Source organism: Branchiostoma floridae, chromosome 1 (assembly GCF_000003815.2).
Source record: "Branchiostoma floridae strain S238N-H82 chromosome 1, Bfl_VNyyK, whole genome shotgun sequence".
NCBI classification, from domain to species: Eukaryota; Metazoa; Chordata; class Leptocardii; order Amphioxiformes; family Branchiostomatidae; genus Branchiostoma; species Branchiostoma floridae.
The window spans coordinates 8,664,394-8,683,605 of NC_049979.1; the positions used below are offsets into that span (position 1 = coordinate 8,664,394).

Below are 19,212 nucleotides of genomic sequence, written 5' to 3' on the forward strand. Positions count from 1 at the left end.
ATAAAAAGCAAACAAAAGCAAGGCACAAAATTTCACTAAAGACCAGTAACATCCCTATCAGAATAAAGTTATCCTTTTATTCTGAATTATGCAGTTTAATCAAACCAAGGATTTCAAGGATCAATTTGAATTTCCTTTGTTTACCATTTAGACTTTAAAACTTGCAAAGCTGTTTTCAAAAGACTCACCCTGGATCTAGAGCTCTATCAAGAATAAAACAAAAGTTGCAGTAACTTTTTTTAACACTTTCTGTTTGCATGAAATCCTACAGGGCTTGAAAAGTTGTCCTATGATTTTGATATGCAATTTACAAGCAGTCTGTGACAGAACCAACTGGCCCTTAATGGTAATATGACAGCGACACTTGCATGATTATCCCAAGAAGTGCTCCTGCCATGGTCGATTGTATGAACGTGACCAGGCCCTGAAATACAGCTCGTACAACAGCACAAAATGTCATCTTAATTCAGTGCCCAACATGACACAGAATATCCCGCAAGAATGTTCATCAGACTGCATTACTTCATCCCTGTCTACAGTAGGAGATGGTTCTGTCAATGTTCCCACAGTGTAGACCCACATGCCTGCCAGATTGGCAGACAGGAGGTAACAATAACACTGTCTAATCCACAACAGCTCACATCTAATCCCTTCCGCTTGGTGTGGAGCCCCAGCCTGCTGAAGTCCTCACCTGATAGCCACAAATGAGATAACTGATGACGACCCCCTGACCCCGCTCCATCCCTCATCCACCTGATAGCCACCCTCTGCTACCCATGGCCTTTTTCCCAGCCTAATTGGCTCCTAAAAGTAATTTTTTTATCGCTGAAATAACAAATGTTCACTGGAGGTCTGATTAGGTCCCCTGGGCTGGGGGACAAGTTGAGGTGAAGTTTACAGAACTTGGAAGGGAGTTAGAAGGCCAGACAAACTGAACTGTGTGTTCAGCGACACCTGTGGGATGCCATTTTTTCAATGGTCTCAACAGCAACATCCTCAACAGCAAATCAGGGACACGAGAACTGTCTACATACATTTGTACACTCCTGGAGTACTGATGGTATATAGAAGGACTGTCATTCACTCTGTTAGTCATCAGACATGTCAGAGAATTCATGTATGGACATGCAGATTTTTTTATGGAATATTTCCTATATTCAGTGCATAAAGTTCATGAGATATTGCAGAAGACACTGCTAAGAGACTGTATGCATGCCAAAAAATAAGCTTCTTTTCAGGTTGCAGGAAAAAAACTGATAAAACTAAAAGTTGGTGAAACTGCCAAACAAATGATGATGATGATGATGCATGGAAGTGATGATGATGATGCAAGGAAGCTTCCATTTCTACATTTGCTGAAACCAAAGTTATAATTTCAGGCGTGTATCAAACAAGTTTGCGACACTGTGAATGGTCAGGTATGATCTCTGCATACAAGCATTCTCGATCCTTCATGATGCGAGACACTGCTGATGAAGAGATGTAGATTGATTTAACTAGCTAGAAGTTGAAGGGCAGTTCTCGGATTCATACAGACTTGTGTCACAATAAGCTGCGGAGGATAAAGACAGGATTAACCCTGGCGCTACTGGAGTCTCTCTCTCCTGCAAGCTGAACGCTCCTGATCCATCATTGTCTGAGGAACTTGTTTGAGAATTCAGGAGAACAAGCAGGGAGGCAGGTCTCCCATGGAGCAGATGAACCCCCTGGTTATCAGTGACTCCTGAGCGGATTCCCCCGGGGCCGTACTGTCATGCCTGATGGCATCCTCCAGATTTATGTCTCCCTCTCTACATGCTGCCGCATGAGTTATGATCACACAAGTCTCTGGAAAATGAGATAATGACAAGAGCCTTGATTAAGAATGTATTTTTCATCACTCTTTGTTTAAGAAGCACGCGGGGCAAGGAGAAGGCTGTACATCACGCTTGTCGCCCCGTCAGGCTTACCTATAGGCACCTCCAGTTTGAAGTCGGGGGTCTTGTCGTAGCCCTTGGCTCGCATCACGTCTTCACCTGGAGCAGGGAATGACTCCATACATCACAAGGGTCTGACAATATCTCTTCCTATCAGCTAATGGGAAAAGTGTTGTTAAGAATTTTGACAGTCATCTCACTAAAGTTTCCACTGAGAAAAGTTCAGTCACTAACTGAGGAAGTTTCCTCTGAAGCATAATATGCCAATTATAGTTTTATAACAGGCGTTTGGAAAAAAATTCATATGACTAAATAAAGATAACTACGTTATAGACATTAAAATGGTGCATAAAGACATCTGGACCATTAAACTTTCAACAAACACAAATTTTCACCAGTGCATATTTTATAAAAGGAACAGATGTGCATAGTTTTGTAGTGTAAAATTCTGTGAATTCCAACATATCAAAGTGTTGTTGCTAAATGTAACTTGAGACCAGGATGGATTCCCTGGTCCAATTTCCAACATTCTTGTCCAATTTCCAAGATTCTTGTCGAGGGGGTTGCGATATTCTGGTACATTTTTAGCTGTTGCACAATTGGCACTGCACAGTCACCAGGCAATATTGCCAATGTGTCATTCTGATTTTTGAGTGAAATACATCTTTAGATGATAAGTGGGATGTATGTCAAACTTCAGACATAGCAGAACCAAGTTACTGTTTCCTTTTTCTTATTTCTACACAGGTAATATCATTGGAAGTTTATACTTAGACTTAAGAAACAAATCCCAAATGCAGGAAACTGAAAATGACTTTCCACTGTCACTGCTCTTTTTTTACTTTCCTTGTGTACTTTTTACTATACAGTGGTATAAAGTACCAACCTGGGCTGTTTCCAGCTACTGTCCCTGTACTTGGACACAAATTGCTTGTTGAGACAGACAAAAATTTCACTGCCACTTCATGAAATTTTTCATAAACTTAAAATGACGCACTACATACTAGTAACAAATATTATTGATATGGGGTCCCAAACAATAAGTGGGCTGAAAAAAAATGAAACTGGAGATAGCCCTGGTACCAACATAGCCAAAAATGTCAAGAACAGTGCAGGTTGGTCCTCTACTACATCTTGGGAACACACCGTGTAAACTTCACAGAAGTTAAGGTCTTTAAGTTTGTGAGGACGCAGAGTGGCAGATTCGGTGAGCTCACCTATGAAGGTGATGCCCTTTTCTTCTAAAGTCCTCTTCAGCTTGTTCTCGTACTCAAATCCTACCGAGCTGGAGGCAAAGGTCAAGGTTGGTGACAGCGTAAAGACTATGGTAATGCAGCCTGGAACCATCCAGCTTTATCTGTAGCCACTGGACGGAGTGCTATCTGGGATGGTTAGTGACCTGTGGAGAGGCCAGTACCAGAGATAGATGGTGTGGCTCATCAGCTGCTTACCTGCTTACACGCTGCACAACAGGGACAACAACGTGTCAGACAGTCCTGCTAACTTTGATCAGACGGGCTCAGCAGATGCAGACATGATAGTACATCTAGCCATTTGTCTTATCCACTATGTAAAAAAAAAAAAAATTATCAGAATCACTAAAAACTTTGGCAGTCAGCGAAAGAGAATCTGCTCTTGTGATCACTGCTCAACTTCTTTCTTTTTTCACACAGTTTTCCAGCTATTTACAATTTGTGGTCACATTTCAGGCTCTATTGAATACATTGTTTTCTGGCACGAGAATAAGGTTATTTGTTGGTTGACAATTTCTAAATGATGATATAACTGTGATGATGATGATGCGACTAGTAGTACACTTCAGCACTACCCAAAGATCTTCTTCTCCAGTGTTTTTTTTTTTTTTTTTTGTGGCTGGAAGGCTGAATACTTCTGGTTGACATATTCCTGCTGATATATTCTGAGAGAATCATGCTTTGGCAACCACATAAAATGGTGTATTCCTTCTGATAAATACAGTGGATGCTCCATCCACTGCCGAGCCACAATGAGAAACAACAGAGAAGTCTCTCCTCCAAACTGTTCAGCGCTTCGTCCATTCAAACCTTGAGGAATGCACAGGATCTGTTTTGCAAAGTGGCATTTCCTACCTCTTTATCTGTAACACTTTACAACCATATCGCACATTCTGGGCTGGCAGAGTAAATCCAGCCCAAGTAATAGCCACAACCCTGACTGTCCCATGCCATAGCTAATGGGTTATGGGAATCCCGCCCTATAAAAGGTCAGGAATTGTATGTTTCAATGGGGTCAGGTTCAACACCTAGTCCCAGGTGAGCGAAATCCCCAACTCATTTCAGAGCAGCTCTAAATCTGTCACATCACTCAAAGCAAGTGTCCCACCCATGCAGACTCCTCTGAGAAAGGCTTAGGTGGAAGCAGAGGTCGCAGTAACTGGGCTTAGCTGTGTGTGGCGGCGCCTGATGATGCAGCATCAACCGACGCCTTATCGAAGATACCACATTTTCTCAGTGTTCCAAACCTACCCGGAGCATCGTCATGTCAATTCTTTTCACTGAGCACATCCGCGGCAGCTATCAGCTGACCCCGCCGTCCCTCCGTACATGCCGGAGCATCCGGTCCTCCAGTATCTGAGGATTGCAGGCAAATCCCTGCAAGGCATGGCCAACGTAATTGTCCCTACAAAATTTGTAACACCTGATAAGAGACTGGTTTTTGTAAGGGGGGATTGAAGAAGACACCAAGTTGTCTGGCTTGGTAAGCAGGGGGACAGTAGTGTTACGCCTCCCTTATCATGTTTGCCATGGAGTATGTAGAATAGGGCTGGGTTGTGAGGAAATGATAATAGCACTGCTATCTTTGACTCTGTAACTAAAATGCTATTTTAATGGTGTATGTGAGCTGAATTCTGCACTGAAGTGTGCAAGACTTCAAGTCAGCTTTCTAATGTGCAATTTGTGTTGGAAAAGTCCTTAGATTGAAGTTAGAAAATACTTAAATAGTCTTCAAGTTGGTCTTGTACACACATCAGTTGCTTCAAAGAATTGAGGTAATGCTGCTCAAATCAAATTAGACTTCTTTTATAGTTTCCATTCCACTTTTTGTCCAAAAAAAAAAAGTTTTTTAAAAACAAATCATCAAACTTGTATGCTGAGAGCAAAAAACGGGATGCAATTTCTGCCATTGCGTACATACTTTTGACCAAAAAAACAGTGCTGTTTTAAACATAGATTTTAGACCGTTTTGTGTATTTTTGTGTCAGAACAGTACTGAGAAAAGGATACTGTCTTATGCTGTCCACCACAGGTCCATATACACAGTCATTCAGGATACACTGCAACAGAATACATGCACATGTAACATGGGCACAAATAATATAAAGAAAAGAAAATTCAGACATCTTATTGGACACTCTTTCTATGTGCACAGATAAGGCCAAATTGATTAGAATAAAGAAATGTTCATACAACCTAGCCTAATATTAACAATATGTCTAATCATTCAGTATCAATAACAGTACACAGAGCTCCAAAATGATTACGTCACTTCCAATTTCAGAATTTGACACTGTCTATCACCTGTTAGATCTGGTGTAGCTCTGTTAGAACTGTGCCTAGGATGGGATTTTCTGTTTGAACAGAACTCTACAGAACTACAGGGGCATATCAATGATTGATACATCATGTAGCTGACCAATCCAAATCTACCCCCTCCCCAAGCATACATGAGATTACAGTCATCTAACCCCAGTAGGTGACATCAGGACGTACCCAGTGATCACTTATAAGTTTTATGTTTTCCCACTGGGTGAAAGATCAAAGGTGCCATCATAAAGCAATCACTTTCCATTTAGAAATTGCCTTGTGACTGTGAGGTTTATGTCTCTGTACCCTACGTTACATTTTGGGAAGGGCTGGCTACAGAATGTTGTAGCCACACAGAACACAATGCTTGTGACTGGTTTGTGATGAATTGTTTCCCTACCTGGCTTTACGGCGTGCTAAACTAACGTCTTAAGAAGCTTACCTTACTTCAGGGGAGAATTCATTAATACTATATCATTTCACACTGAGCAGTCCCCGTTTACTGTCAGTGATGAAGATCTTCTCTCCATGTTTCCCAACCTCGGTGAGTAAGATCCATCTGTCTTAAACCTGCACCTGGAAAATTTCCCGCCAGCTTAGCTCGGCGGCACGACCTTCCCTATGATATTTCTTGGGGTGTCCCCTTAATTTCAGCCTGTGAGGATGAAGAGCTGGAAGCTGACAAAATAATCCACCCAGTGGCAATAAGTGCCAGGCGGGGTGACAGCATCCCTCCATCACTGTCCCCCACCATCCCCATAAAGGTCACACTAACTTAATACAGGAGCTCACACTCAATATATATGTCCTACACAGCCTCTCTACCTGTGCCTCTGGTAATTAGGTTCTTGGTACAGACCTGGGTGGCCTTTTAATTCTAAATAACCCGCTAAAGACTGTAAGTCTTATCCTCTTAGATCTCAGGAAGTCTGTTGCTTTGCTGATCCCAAAAGACTGTAGTGTATAGTATATACCCATGTGCAGGTGTAACCTGGATTAGGGGGCAGAGAAACACGTGGAGCTTGTGGGAAATTAACAGCATCCGTGTCCTGTCCTTTTTCACACGACTTATCAAATACGAAAAAGTTTTATGCAATTTTTACACAAAACTATCAGAAAGGTGGGCAAGTCTTAGAAGTAAACTCACTCTAACTCACTTACTTTTTGAGTTTGCAAGATATCTGCTCACTCGATGTGTGATGCCAGGTGAGTATTGTGAGGTGTTTCATCACCCGATGTGTAAGGTCAGGTGAGGTTTGTGAGGTGTTTTCTCACCTGTAATGTGAGGCCTGGTGAGTTTTTTTCTCACCTGTAATTTGAGACCAGGAGAGTTTTGTGAGGTGTTTGCTCACCTGTAATGAGGCCAGATGAGTTTTGTGAGGTGTTTCCTCACCCGATGTGTAAGGTCAGGTGAGTTTTGTGAGGTGTTTTCTCACCTGTAATATAATGATGCCAGGTGAGTTTTGTGAAGTGTTTGCTCACCCATTGAGTGAGTCCAGGTGAGTTTTATGAGGTGTGTGCTCACCTGTTGTACTTCGTTAGCGAGGACGGGATCTGAGATCTGGCAGGGATCCTTCAGCAGCTGGTTCACATAGGATCTGCTGGCTGGATGGGAGGGAGACAACAATTACAACTCTGTCACACACAAAAAGTTGTAGGAGGCCGTCCAGCATTAATAGTACTTAAGCTATATTAGTATATATGTATCACTTCATGGCTAATATCATCAATCTATCTCTATATACATGTGTATTCTATTTGCAATCCTCCATTTGATATGTTTTTTTTGTCTACTGCATACTAAAGCAAAATCTACAACACGAATTAGCATCTTACAGTAAACCTTATTGATAAGAGATTTCCCACGGGACATATGATCATGCCTCTTTTCTGACTGGAGATTCAGTGTTCCATGGATTTTACTGTCCTCTCAAGATATATCCTCGTACCTGAGGTTACATGTAAAACAATATTGAGAACGATGGCCAATAACTCTCCTGATATAACTTATATTTCAATACGAGTTCCCCACCACAATATTTTATGAAGTGTTTTCCATAGCAGTAATAGAGCTAGTAAAAGTGATTTATTCCATCAGCAAAACTACATTAGACAATGTAATCAAAATAGCCGTGTAACGAGGCCCAAACCCTACAAATCTCTCGGGCCGAGTTTCCCCTGTGTTGTGGTCTTCTCTGCCCAGACTAAGTGCTGAACAGAATGAATGTTGTCTACATCAGGGCAGGTAATTCCCAATAACATCCCTGCAACTTAAGTTCCTTCTTTTATTTATGACCAGTCTTTCACCGAGACTCTGATGACCGCTGCATTTCTCTGGCCCTTTTGAGGGGAACTACAGGGCATGTAACGATAGTCAGCCCATACTCAAAAAGCCCACCAAAAATTTCATAGCCGTAATGTGGGCAACAAATTGCCTCCCTCAAATCAAATCCTACAAGTACCAGAGGCTCCGGCCCATTTCCGGATGTAAAATATTGCAAAAATCATTTACATTGGGACTGGGTCATAAAGCTACCTTTGAGGTCAATTTGGCTTACATTTCATTATTGCTCAGGACGATCAAAACCATCCATCAGGCGCGGCTTTCTTAGATTGAGGCGGAGTATCAATACTGTAATCCACAGACGGCAATATACCCGGAATTACCAGGAGGAAACTGGCGGGTGGTCATCTTTCTCAATGTACCCGGCCGGGCAAATGCCTATACACGGTATCCCGACGGAAACAAAAGAGCTTAAGTGAGGACTATGCGGGGTCCTATCGAGAGTAAAAACGATATGCGTTGCAAAGTTGTGAGGCAATAAATCAATACTGATGAGGCCGGGGAGACCTGACAGAGACAATAATGTGCAATGTAGAGTAATGGGTAAATTGACAGGACGAGCCCAAAATCAATACGAAATTAGCGGGGGATCCGCACCCCCCGAAACTTTATCTGTAGCGCCGGACACGAAACTGATGATCAGATATATTTCAGGCTGAATGCAACAGACGAGGCCAATTGGCCTCATATGATAAATTTTTGCCGTCGTCAGCAAATTGGGTTGGACAATTAGAAAGAGCCCGGTGTCGGACAATTAGAAAGAGCCCGGTGTCAGACGTTCAATTTTTTCTGTCTGCAGGCAGGCTGAGCGGGAGAAATCTGTATACATCATTCCTGCACGATAGCCCCGCTGAGGATGCAAGAACTCGTAAGGAGGCAACACCAACAGCACACTCGCATCTAAAACCAGATAGCTGCTCCATTTCATACAGTTTTGTTAAAGATGATTAATCAAATTGGTGCTTAATAGGAGTCATCAGGATGACATATGACCTGCCTGGTTCCATTTGTTACCTGTGAATCACCATTTCTGTCACCACTAACAAGCAACAGGTACTGCCTCAAAATGTGTCATGCAAATCCTACCATCTTCTTCAAAAGTCAAAGAGAAGCATCCCATTTTTATTCCAATAAATAAACAGAAATTAAGTGAGTATGATGGTCGTCAGAAAAATATTTAACTTCTGCTATCACAACTATCTCACACTCAGGTGCGTTTCAAAACCACTGCCAAATTGCCATCATGCCCAGCCATCTACGGTGTGCGTACCATACGTTGCACAGTACAGTGATGATCTGATGCAAGTGTATGTGGGCAATACATCCCCTTCATTCCGACCACCACATGGGATGGACTCTCAACTTTACTCTAACCCCAAGAAAAGGACAAGGCAAGAAGAGAGCGGGCAAACATCGATCCAATCCCGCTTCCTGATCCTTTCATATGCACTTTCCAATTTCTATGGGAACAAGTGCAGCTCAGCTCCAATGGCCCCAGCACTTTCTGCAATCAGCTTGCTTGGAATCTTTGCTTTTCGGATCATTGACTCTGACCAACAAATTACCAAGATCTTAGGGAATGGGGCCTATCTGCATTAGTCCATATAATTCCAATTTACCCTAATGACTTAAGAACTGATGAGGTTGGGGCCTGCGTTCCCTGTTTGGGCGAATCCAGGGACCAGATAATGATCGCGGGCTGCCATTGTTGGGGATACCCATTAAATCACCCGCCTTAATAATGTGGGATCGCGAGGAATAGAAAGTTAATGCATGACCCTCATTACGGTCTGCGGCGATAATGATTCTCTGGCCCGTGATGAGCCGAGGGGGCCCTCCCCGCAGTTTAATCATTGTTTGTGGGCAAAAGTGTCCACTTTGGGGCCGGGATTCTCGCCAGGCTCCCCACCTCGGTGATGGTGATGATAAGCCGGACTAAGTGAAGCTAAGTGATATCTGCTCATTACCGCTAAATTCTGCGGCTAAACGGGGCAGCCGGCCCGGCCGCCCGGCACTCGCCAAATCAGTTGGAGAGCCAAAATTGGAATACTCAGAGAATTTCAGGTAATTTGCCTTTCGATTTTCAGAACCTCACTGATTAGCAGAAACTCCTTGCCCGCTAAGAGCCATCGACCCCTGTGTGAGATAGCTGATTTTCAAAAGAGATAGACCTTCCTGGGTTAACCTCTGCACTAGACTGGAGGAACTTCAGCAACTCCCAACTTCAGGTTGATAATCCATCATTAGTTGATGTACTGAGTGGACAACTAAGGACGTGGGAAAGAAAAAAATGCTAAAAGTTGGTGTCCTGTATTGTACTCCACAGAGAGAGAGGTATAGCGAAGCCGTGTAGCCAAGGTCTTACTGCTGACCTCGGCACCTACATATACGGTCAATACAGCACTATTCTGGGATATCCACCATTAGGTGAGATGGCCATTGTGCCGGGGTATAAAAGATAATGACCTGCACTCTCCACTTTAATCTGGGAGCCACAAAATTCCTTCTCCATAACAAAGGTGGCCAGCCCAAGTTTGCCGCACAAATCCGCTCTTAGGAGTGCCAATTTTGCCTGGAGGGCAGACGGGAAACTATTCTGGACAATTGAAGAGCAGGGCGGCTTGATCGTTGTTCTACCCCATTAACAGAAGGCAATGGCTTTGACCCGGGGTCTATTGAATTTCATTTACCCCCAGTATTAGTGATCGTGGTCATCTGCAGGAAGGACTTCCCTCGGAATAGAGGGGAAGAGGATTGGGACATAAATCAGCGGGGGAAGATTTAAACGGCCCCAGGAAATTGTGTGTTGGGGGCATTAAATGCGGTTCTGCATGGAGGATGACACCGTTTGATGGTGTGGGAAATGGCAGACTCTGTCGTCTGCAGCAGTCGTTTTTCCTGCAGAGGCAGAATTCTGGTGACATCAGCCACATAACCCGTATAGCCCCGAACTGGTCCAACTTATGCCGGTGTCATATCGGTCTCCAGAATAACTCAGTGTTTTAAACACATCAGAACTGTCATAGCAACAGAAAGTACAGAAATGGTCAGGAAAAAAATACTTAAAAGCCATAGAAGACCAGCTTTTCCAGTCAATCCAGTTTTTTCCTAAGGGGTGCTCTTTTCAGCCTTTCTTCCAGAATTTAATAAAGTGTAAATGTGTAATACCATTAATCGAAATTCTATTAACTCGGTGATAATATTGTGTTGTTGATATATAGTCAAACCTGCCCAAGACGACCACCCGGGGGACCGGACAAAAGGGGTCGATTTGGACAGGTGGTCGCTGAGAAGAGTATCAACTCAAAACATGCCCGATGCAAAGTATAAATGGTTTCCGTTGTGTTAAATGGCAACTAGCAAGCACACTGCACGCACGCAAAGAAGCGAGGTCTTTAATGCCAAATACAACACACACATTGTAAACTGTAAATTTAACCCCAAAATCCGACGCAAACTGGTCGATTTCCGCACAAAATTGCGCTAGTTATCATAAAAAATCGATGAAAACCTCAATTTTGAAAATGATGCGGTCGTTATGGGTCCCAATTTGGGCCGGTCGCGGTCGCGTTGGCCAGGTGGTCGTTGAGAAAAGGTCGCTTAATGCTTACGTCAATGGGAAAATAAATCGGGACCGAGAAAAAGCGGTCGAAATGGCCAGGTGGTCGCTGAGAAGAGGTGGTCGCTCGGGCAGGTTTGACTGTACATATTATCATTTCAAAATAAAATATACTGATCATAAAGAAATAATACAACTGTTTATATTATGATATGACAAGACAATATCTTACAATGACAAAATAGAAAAACACATCCTGGTATACAAAAAGTACCAGTACATGTATATCAACTTTGTTAGATCAAAGTGCTGTATTCATTTGAGACTCATCATGACTTTGAGGGTAGAAAAGCAACAAATTAAATTTATAATACATATATATGACACAACGCTTACAGATAACCATCACTACCTGAATTTTCCACAAAAAGGGTGATTTACATCTATGTATGCCATAAACGGTCCCAACTGCCCCTTCAAAGCACAATGAAGGTACTCTTGCTGTCAGCAACCTCAATGAAATAAGGTGATTTTGCTAATACATGAGAGACCCCTAGCAACATAAAGCATAACTGCACCACTTTCAGCAAAGCAAAAAAAATCTCAAAACGTTCATCTTTACTATAAAGTATTCCTTCATATTTAGATTTTCTTCGTGATCAAGGATGTTAGATACAGTCAACTACAAAATAATTCCCACGCTCACAGATGTTGAAAAAGATAAATACTATAATGGCTAACACTGTCCTTTCCTGGAGGTTTCAAATCAGTAAGGGGAAGACATGCAGGAAAATTATCAGGGTTTTAGCTAATGTATTTTAGTGTGCAAATTTGCCAACTTTTACCCCACATTTTCAAAATCTCACCGTGGAAGACCCCCTTCCACACCGGACTCTTATTGGTCACTTCGTAGCCTGATTAAATCTCGCTTATAGCAGCCCGCCCAACATCCGCTGGCCTCCTAGCGGGGAGGGGCCAGTTACAGCCCGGACAGCAGAGTTTGTGTTACACAGACTAGTCACTTCTCAACCTCACCATTACCATCATAAAAATAAAACTGTTCCTATAACCCTGACAATAGAAAACAAACTCATCAATACTTCATCCTCACACTCAGGGTTGACATCGCGGCAAAGCCTAACGATATCACCCCTGACAAATCAGCCAGGGTATTTGGGTATTTGGCTTCTTGTTGTCGGAAGCTCGGAAAGGCGCCATATAAGGCGACTCATTAATATTCAAGAGCAAGATAACAGTACCGGCGTAACGTTCTTTCAGCGTCCAGACGTCTTTATCAGGTACCAAATTTAACATTTGTCGGTTCTGTGGGTATAGGGTAACCACGGCATCACCGTATATATGTACCGACCTAGCATACGATAAAAAAAACATTACCATCACGCAAAGAAATACAGATCTTTGTACACGCCGCGCCGTACGCTGTTTGTTCGAAACTTGCAATCCGGTCGCTGATTGGCCCGCGACAAATCAGGCAAGCTCATTAATATTCATAAGCAGGGCGCCCCAAATACCCAAATACCCTGGCTGATTTGTCAGGGGTGATATCGTTAGGCTTTGCCGCGATGTCAACCCTGAGTGTGAGGGTGCAATACTTACGTGGTTCTGACTCTGCAGACTGCAGAGCTAGGTGGTGCTCTAGGATGATCTTTGCTAGCAGGGAAGGAGCCAGGTCAACCTGCAACAGTTATAGAATTCTACATTAAACGAAAGAAAACTTGGGCACATTTCATTGCAGGGTTGGACCAGTTTTCTAGAACTCACTTGTCCCTATTGGGAAAGTACATAAGAAAATTTACTTGCCCAAAATCTTTTTCACTCGCCCGAAATTTGAATGACATTTTCTGTGTATTTTCACTTCCAGCCATACCGGTAAAATTCTTATGTTATTGGCTCTATTTTTCTGTGTTGAACAAGACTTGATGCCATACTGTGAAAAGTAACACTCATGGAAAGATCTTATTCAGGGAAAAATCTTACTTGCCTGCTCAGACAAGTGAAGTAGGAAATGCGCCTATCATCACTTTCACTTGCCCGGGACAATCAGGCTAGTGGACTTGTTCAACCCAGCATGGTCTAGAGTAGACTAGTCAAAACTTAAGTACGAGGAACCATCGAGGGAAGAAGAAAGAATTACATATATGTATGAGAAAAGAAGTTCAGTTCTTGGGGGTATCTAGAGAGGATGAAAAAGCAACAGTGACTGTATGAGATACTGTTTCTTACAAGACAAATCTTAGCTAACAATGAAATTCAAAATAACACATTGATTAAAAAGGATGCAATTTGTATTGGTCAGTCCATATCAGGTTAGTTATACATTAAAAAAATAAAAAATTCACGGGTCTTAGTGGCAAGTGTGCAGATGTTGACACACTGGCAGCACCAAATCCGTAGGTGTTTTTGGCACCTTTAGACAGATTAGCCGTGAGGCTCGGTGGGCGTCACTCCACCGTCATGGGGGCAGGGGCATGGCGAGTATCGAACTCAGGACCTACTGATTCTGATTCCAATGCTCTACCCGTTGCGCCACACTGACACCCCACCCCATACATTTGTATTTTTAAATGGTAAATTGGTAAAAGTACATTAGCAGCAGGGTCTACAACACTTCACCATAACATGGGACAATTTCCTTACAGATACAGGTACTAAATGTAGACAGAAGCCAAGCAAATTTCACTCTTTTCATAAAACAATTGGTTTCTAAATTCTTAAGAGACAGCCCTTACAACTGAGAAGTCATTTCTCGCTTTCCAAAGAAATTGCACTTCCTAAAACTTTGGCACATATCCCATGTACCATCCTGGTGAATTTGCAGTGTAGTAAGTGTGCTGACGAGTTTTTTCCAATCAGCGTGCCGCGATCACCAGCTTCGGTGCCAAGAAAAATCGCTATCAGGAAGGGGCAATACCGAAGATGTATGGCTACTTCCTCTTGTGCTTTCTTTGGCAATGCATATTGATGAGTGTAACGCAAAGTTGTTCCTTTGGCCTACAATAAAATGCTGAATCTAAGGGCTCCTCATTCATCACAAAGCAAACTTGTGGCATGTAGGCACTGCCTGGGACAGCTGATAGATGTGCCATGAAAAAGTTTTGCTTGGCTTGACAATAAAGTAAATGTCTCCCAGGGATCCCCTGTCTTCCCACCAAATTGTTCCATATTTCAATGGTGGGGCAAATTTTGACAAATGGAGGCTGTGACAGGCGAGGCCATGGAAGCTGCTGAAAGTTGCAGGGCTGCCCTGTGAAATGAATGACTTGCCTCTGACAACAGAATGTCAGATTCAAATGCCAGGTCAGAGCATGGCCTTGCACCATCTATCAACCTGTCACCAAGATCCACACTAACAAGCTTTAATTTCAAACAAGGAAGGTCGGCCCATAATTTTCCGAACAAGCCATTTTTCATGCACGACATCCATTACCGCAACATGCTTAATGGCAACAAAAGCGGCGAGCAATCAGCAAACATTTACATTGAAACAAATGTGCTGTATAACAATGAGCCTGCCCCTGTACGTTCATGTTTATAGAGGACCACCAAATGCCACATTTGTCAAACCTGACATCATAGATCTTTTCATTTTCCTCAGGTTCTTCATCAAACTGTCAAATAACACAGGGCTGCAATTCTCCACACACCTGATAGGTGTTGCTGGTGGGCAGATACTATCACTCCAACCATATGTATTCTACAGCATACATGTATCATTGCTACTGACAGCTTTACACTCACACATATCTATGGGAACATCATCATCACCTTGTCATAAACTTGAGACATTCAGCAGATCAGGGTTTAACGAAAGTTACTGTATTTTACTGGTACTCAGAGAGGGCTATTTTTCTCACCTCTTTTGCTATTCTCAAAAGAACAGTGCCCATGGTTTCTGGTGAAATCCTTGCTTGATACCTGCAATTATAATAAAGAGGTTATAACTCTTTATTGCTTCACTCTATTATCATCAAACACTACAGTTGACACAGACACTAGTATAAAGACATTACTCAGTTGTTGTTGGTAATTTAAATTACACTAAATTGCTACATCATATATTTATATTTATGTCATACCTGGGGTTGCTGGGCCATGATGACGTTTGATACAGTGTTCCAGACCGGGTGATAAAAAAAGTAACACAGGCTTCAAAGTTTTATCACACAGGCTTCCATTGAATATTTCGAATGTACTCTGTGCACGCCGAGTGCAGCGCGGTCGAAAAATCGAATACCTGATTTGGATGTTGGAACATGGCTGTTGAAACAATTTTTGTTCGAGGGCACCAAATTTTCTCAACTTCTGGCGCATTTTGCATCAAAACATGTGTTTTCTCAGGTGGGTATGACATAAATAAAATACAACACGGTGTATTCCGCATCATCCTCGGTTCCAGCCCGACCGCGGGTCGGATCACCCTCCGGCCTTCAGGCGATCCTGCCCTTGGTCGGGCTGGTACCTCGGGTGAAACCGTTTAACGGAATTCACCGTGTTGCATTCTATATACATGTATATATGTTTATTAAAAATTTAGATATTACAAAATTGAGCTATGTGTTATATATGAGGACACTATAATATTACATAACTACAACAGTCACCAGTCTTACTTGGTACACTGTCAAATCTCAGGTGCTTCTACTAAGGCCACCAATACAACTCACAAGGTCAGACTTCTCCACATATAGTCTTCTATACAACATGGCTTGTATGACAGGTAATCGGTCAAAAAGAGAAGTTTGAAATATAACTGTATCCATTATTCAACCAGAATGGCATTGAACTATAAAGTAAAAAAAAACAAATGCTTTATTTATTTTTCATGTTCACATTGTTTAAATATGGAGTGAAGTATTGACTTAGGCATTTGAATGAAAAAAATGAAAAAAAAAACCTTGGGTGAGTTTTGTGCTTAGATATCCTAGGGTTAGTGTACTATGATACATGTATACTAGTTGGTATAGCCATAGGTATTCTGATGTCTCTGACTGATAGGTGATAGAGGATAATAAATTTTGACACTAGAGTTTTGGCCAAAGTCTGAAAAAAAAATTAGATTAAAAAAAAAAGAAGACGAATATAATCCCTACCTACCCACCCTAATTTTGTCAGGATTGAAACAGAAAACACAACATTTTTACCCTAGGCCCTACAATGTCACAGTTAAAATAGTTGTCAGTACAACCCGGTCCAAGGGTGACAATATTGAAAACGGAAGAAAGAGAAGGGACAGCTCAGCTGGATGCTGAGCAGACAGAGGACATTGCTGCCCAGGCTGGCGTCGGCACAGTAGGGGGTGTTGCTCAGATACAAGAGGAGGTGACTACAGGTGTCCCAACATGGCATGAGGAAGAGATGACAGCTTTACTATCAACTTTAATAATAATAATAATAATAATAGTGCTACTCTAAGGTCTGATTTAGACACATGTCGCTTTAACCGACCTGTGTCGGTTAACCGTCATATGACGCTTAACTGCCACGGGTCTAAAGAGGAAATAAGGGGTGTATGACGGTATTTCCGCGAACCGACCTGAGCCACCTCTGGACCTGGTTCTGGGTCGGTTCAGTGGGGGCCCGTGACGGTTTCTCTCGTGTGTGAAGAGAAAGCGTCACCGGTGACGATATACTAAAGGAGGTCGTGGATCATATAATAATGATATGCTAACGAGCCCGTATCAATGGAAACATGTTTTTCCTCATTCTAATCGTTTGAGACATTGAAAGTTGTCAAATTTTCCAAGTGGAATGGCCTGCAACCGGTGACTGTTTTGGTGTCCTCCTATGACCCTATCTATGTGCCCGGGTTGCGCTACCATGCACCAGTGCGGCGAGAACAGAAGCTGAGTTCAAGCCTGGGCATTGCCCGTCTGCTCTGTACATATGCCTCATCCTCTTTGTTGCGTCTCATACGAAGGAAGATTGCGGGTAGTAAACATTAAAAACATAAACAGTATTTAGCAATTTTAGGTAGCTGTTGCGAGACGAAAATAAGCGTCATTTTGTTTTGCGCGCAAGTATCCTGCGCCACGGGCGGCCTGCAACGCTTCCTCCCGCCCGCACCGGTGTGTCTAAAGAGAACCGTCACCGAACCGACCTGTGTCGGTCAAGCGCCATATGACGGTTAACCGACACAGGTCGGTCGACCTGTGTCTAAATCGGGCCTAAGGAATTCGCTTTGTACTACGTTATCTCGCATGAAAATTATTTTCCTTACTTTGAAATTGTTACATGATTGTTACAAAGAGGATCCATGGGCTGAGGCAAAAATGTACTGCAGACTTTATGTATAGTGACTGTGACAAACCTTTGGAAATAGTCATCAACAGCTTCTACAGAGTGATGTCTCTGGTGGGTTTTCTTCATTTTCTTCTGTATGGGGAAAGTTGTATCAAATACATTCAACTAGATATGCATCTTTTGGGTAACAATGTATTTTCATTTTCTATACATGTTTTAGTGAGATGTATGTCTGTTTAGATATCATAAAAAGAAAGAAAGAAGCAATGCAGTCATTTACTAAATCAATCTAATCAGTGCCTACATATAAAATAGTGTCCATCTAGGATATATCCAGAAGAACCAGATAAAATGTTATAAACCATAATGTGTAATGAGAAGGGTTGAATCAGTTGATTACCAATTTAATCAGCTTTACAAGCTAATCAAGCTAATCAGGGAACTGATCAGGTATCTAGAGTCTTGTCAACATCTTCTACATACACAAATGAATCTGCACTTCCACTGTTACTATGAGTCCTATGTCATTGTTGTGGTAGTTGTCTTAACCATGTGCTTGCTATAAACAATGCACAATTGAGAGTTGCTTACATTGATGAGCAAGCCAAGAACTCATCAAGACAATTGGAATATGTCATCTTGGAATATGTTATCATGTATCAGATAATCTAAATCATACAATCAGAGCTTTGTTTTCTGATTTAAAGTATGGAATGAATCACAGATTATCCACGGAACAAGGCAATGAAAATTAATAAGTAAAATGACTTTAATGTACCTGATAGTCTTGAGAATAGATGCTCATCAATGTATGTAGGGAAACCCTGTCAAGAGAAAATGGCAAATTGAAAGTCAGTCCCAAAGCTCACAAGAAACGATTTGCAATGCTGCATTCAAATGCAACATGGCCATAACATACCTATTACCAATGAGGCTCTCCTTGTTACTTTTATACCTGGCCAAACACAAAGGAGCTATTGACATGTAAACTAGAGTAATTAACTTGAAATGCAATTATCACCCCGTATCTCATTGCACTTTCAATGCAGATAAATACTGTTACACTGATTTTGACAGCGATAATGACAGAAAATATATCTTCTGGCAATTAAGTGTCATAATTATTATTCATTATAATTCAGTTTGTGACTGCCTTGTCAAAGACCACACAATGGGATGATGATTATGATGATGATGAAATTATATACTAGTAAATTATTTGTGGCATGGCTTTCTCGCAAATATTTTGATCTGGAAGCTCAGCGCAACATCACCTGTAGTGCTGGGCTATCGCTGAAAACTCTTCACGCTCCCTGCCCTGCAGCCGCTTCAGAATCTCCTTGTATATTGCAAGCTTCATTTCTAGCTAGATATTTCCCCCTTTTGTCTACAGCAATATATCAAACCATTTGAAAACACAGATGCACGTCACTTCGAAAATGGCGGCCACCATCGTGGTAAATACCATACTTGTACAGGGGGGTTCTTAGAATTTATTTCCTAAAATTCCAAGTTATGACAACTAATATACATAGTCAAAGAACAATTTAAAAGTGATTCTTAAGATAC

General features: G+C 42.0%; 1 protein-coding gene across 5 annotated transcripts in view; it reads right to left on the minus strand.

The window, feature by feature from the left end:
* The window catches only part of LOC118411165 (protein C15orf41 homolog), a 53,314-nt gene extending 34,185 nt beyond the window's left edge, over positions 1 to 19,129 (minus strand). For 4 of the 5 annotated variants that reach the window (XM_035813240.1, XM_035813232.1, XM_035813265.1 and 1 more), the window contains exons 1-9: positions 18,918 to 19,129; positions 18,422 to 18,467; positions 17,711 to 17,775; positions 15,258 to 15,318; positions 13,000 to 13,078; positions 7,005 to 7,084; positions 5,180 to 5,229; positions 3,134 to 3,201; positions 1,950 to 2,015 (exon numbers count right to left, since the gene is read on the minus strand). In XM_035813240.1, the coding sequence (XP_035669133.1) occupies positions 1,950 to 2,015; positions 3,134 to 3,201; positions 5,180 to 5,229; positions 7,005 to 7,084; positions 13,000 to 13,078; positions 15,258 to 15,318; positions 17,711 to 17,775; positions 18,422 to 18,467; positions 18,918 to 19,003 (601 nt within the window). In that variant the 5' untranslated portion in view covers positions 19,004 to 19,129. The remainder of the gene's footprint in view (positions 1 to 1,949; positions 2,016 to 3,133; positions 3,202 to 5,179; positions 5,230 to 7,004; positions 7,085 to 12,999; positions 13,079 to 15,257; positions 15,319 to 17,710; positions 17,776 to 18,421; positions 18,468 to 18,917) is intronic. The other variant, XM_035813250.1, reaches the window with a different exon arrangement.
* Between the last annotated feature and the right edge of the window lie 83 nt (positions 19,130 to 19,212).